Source organism: Solanum verrucosum, unplaced genomic scaffold (assembly GCF_900185275.1).
Source record: "Solanum verrucosum unplaced genomic scaffold, falcon-dt-bn FXZP01000103.1, whole genome shotgun sequence".
In the NCBI taxonomy this organism is placed as follows: domain Eukaryota; kingdom Viridiplantae; phylum Streptophyta; class Magnoliopsida; order Solanales; family Solanaceae; genus Solanum; species Solanum verrucosum.
In genome coordinates, this window is record NW_026020048.1 from 9,027,052 (window position 1) to 9,030,133 (window position 3,082).

The window sequence follows — 3,082 nt, forward strand, 5'->3', positions numbered from 1 at the left end:
ATACTTTAGCACCATATATACTTAATTTATCTCTAGTTTAAAAAAATTACGCACAATACCACTTTTATTTTTTATACCATATAGGTTAAAATATTTAATTAGATACACAAATCTCTTATATATGATATTAAATAATTATCTTAAAATTTAAACTCATTAATTAATCGTAAATTATCAATTCAAATAGTTTTTCTCTCACTTCGATCTGTTGCTCCCTCCCCAAATCCCATTACCTTCCGTCTCTCTCACCCCCAGCCCACCCCCCCGATCTTCAAACACTTTCACCATCTCCCTTTCTTCCTTAATCCTCTCAATTCATGTTTGCATGTCCCTAATTCAAAACTAAATTTTGATAATCACAAGTATACAAAGATGTAAATTACTTTTTTTTTCATTATTCTAATGTATCTTGGTTTTACATCTTATTTATGTATCTGAAATAGAGTTCATATATCTTTAAAGTTCTATTGTATAAACTGTAACAAATTAGGCTATGAGAGACATGCTCGAGATACATGTATCATTAGTGGCGAGATACATGTATCTAACAGTTTTTAAGACTGAGATACTTATTGATACATGTATCTGAGATAGAATTCATATTTCTCTAAAGTTCGATTGTATAAACTTTTAAAAATTAAGCTACGAGATACATGCTCGAGATACATATAGCGTTATTAATGACGAGATGCATCATCCACCTTTGTAACGAAATGAAACTAAGTTGCACAAAGGGCAATAAAGAACCTTTCTGGTTGATGCATATGACAAGGATTTTGGTCGTTCAGCAGCAGAGTTCAATATCAAAGGAGAAAACTACATGATTCTCTGTACCAATTTTATTCTATTCAGTTCCGTTATCATAATTAGACTATTTTAAATTGCACCTCAACCTGCCGATGTACTCCTCTTTTTATGTGTTTTAAAAAGTTGGCGTAGGATTCAGGCGGTTACAAAGGATGGAACCAATGAAGAAGATGAAGAGTACAATAACAAAATTATTTGGGTTTATGATTTCGTCATTTTAGGAAAACTTGTTAGAGTTGATACTCAAGATCCTGTAAATCTGTTGGGTTGTTAATTAGTCAACAATCAATCCTTTAATAAAGGAAATAAGTTACACCTCTTTAATTCAAATTGATAAATTATTTATCTTAGCTTTAAAAACTGTTGGATACTTGTATCTCTGCCCTTAATGATACATGTATCTCGAGGTCAAAATATGGTATAAAAAGTAATATTACAAACTATTGGAAATTATAATAATTAGGATCTAAATTAGTGGGATTATAGTCGTTTCAAGTCCAATATATTATAGTTGGGCCGGATAGTTTAGAAAATGTAGGCCCAAATTACCGGCCTACCAGTTGCCCTAGAATTTTGCTATACGTCCATCTATGCCATAAGATCTCAAAAACCCTAATCACAGTCATCTCTACCGGCCACATTTGCAGAGAGGGAGCGTGAGAGAGAAATCGGCGAAGATGAAGTACAATCCAAGAGTATCCTCCTCCCGCCGCAAGAGCAGGAAGGCACATTTCACGGCGCCTTCCAGCCTTCGTCGGGTGTTGATGAGCGCCCCTTTGTCCTCAGAGTTGCGAACCAAGTACAGCGTTAGGTCCATGCCGGTAAGGAAAGACGACGAGGTTCAGGTGGTTCGTGGAACCTACAAGGGCCGTGAAGGAAAAGTTGTCCAAGTTTACCGTAAGAAGTGGGTGATCCACATTGAGCGCATTACCAGAGAGAAGGTTAATGGATCCACTGTTAACGTTGGTATTCACCCATCCAAGGTCGTCATCTCCAAACTCAGGCTCGACAAGGACCGTAGGTCTCTTCTTGACCGTAAGGCTAAGGGTCGTGCTGCTGCCGATAAGGATAAGGGTACTAAGTTCACCGCCGAGGAGATCATGCAGACAATTGATTAGTCCTTCTTCTATCTTTTGTGTTTTCTGTTTTGTTATATCTTATTGCTCTTGCTACTTTGAAGCTTGTTGGAATAGCTAAAGTGTATTTTTTCTGAGACTCCCTGAATTTTGTTTTAAGTATTTTAATAGTATGCAATTTTGGGTATAATCAGTTGTCATTCTCGTTTACGTGTTATCTGTCTTATATACAATGCCCTATGTCTATTTCCCTGTTATTTGGCAAAAATGTTTGCTTCTTCTGCTAGTATGATTGCTCTGTAAGTTTATGCATTGCTTGCACACTCAATTGCCTAGTAACATTTGAGGATGAAATGCTTTGTGTTTAATGTTCAAGCACTTGATTTTCCGTTTTCTGATGTAGGAGTTTAAATTACCCCTAAATTTGAGTATTGAACTCGGTTGAAGTGTGTTAGAAGTTGAAAACTATATTAATATAGCTATATCCTTGTTTTTGGCTGCAAAGTCATTGCATGCATGACTGACTTTGAGGATATGTGATTGAAGTTCTGCTGTGAACTTGTGATAATTTTTGGTTATTTGTCTGGGTAAGTTTGGAGTCCGAACCTCTGTTCTACTAGAGTTTTAGGCAGGAGGTGGATCAAAATTTAGGAAGAGTTTGATTGATGAATGTTTGACCTTGCTACATTTTCTGCTTTTAACCAGTATCTACCCGATTAGGGACCTCAGTCATCTTTAATATTTCCCTCTCCTCTACTTAGATTCATGCATTGCCTCATATAGCTCATAGTAGTAGTGATTGCTAAAAGGTGAATACAAGATTTTAAACATATAGGTTAAGTATATTATTTTTTAACTTGTTAATTATTTTAAAGCTCGAGAGAGTATTGTATGGCGTATGTGCTTATGTTCTGATTGCTAAAAGCTGTGAAATGTGAGTCACTCACTAGTCTTTTATATCTTCTCTTTACATGTTGCTTTCTGTAATTGGAACTTGCAAGCGTAGTACTCCTCTCCTTTCTGGTTGCCTGAAATTGCATAATCAGCATCTTGATTTGGTCACTTCTAGCACACACACTTCCACCACTCCAATTGATATTAAGTATCAGCATATCTTCTCTTAGGTTAGTTTGAAGTGCCAACTTTAAATTACACTTCTATAATTCTAATTTATAGCTGAGACAAAAACTTGTGACTCC

The 3,082-nt window shown here is 35.8% G+C and overlaps 1 protein-coding gene across 1 annotated transcript; it reads left to right on the forward strand.

The window, feature by feature from the left end:
* Window positions 1–1,412: 1,412 nt before the first annotated feature.
* LOC125822954 (60S ribosomal protein L26-1-like) lies at window positions 1,413–2,015 on the forward strand. The gene has a single exon (XM_049502414.1). The coding sequence runs from the start codon at window positions 1,485–1,487 to the stop codon at window positions 1,923–1,925; it is 441 nt and encodes a 146-aa protein (XP_049358371.1). The 5' UTR covers window positions 1,413–1,484; the 3' UTR covers window positions 1,926–2,015.
* The last annotated feature ends 1,067 nt before the right edge of the window (window positions 2,016–3,082 follow it).

What these genes read in the sequence shown, in the direction of transcription:
- LOC125822954 (XM_049502414.1), top strand. Translation starts at nt 1,485, where the DNA reads ATGAAGTACAATCCAAGAGTATCCTCCTCCCGCCGCAAGAGCAGGAAG.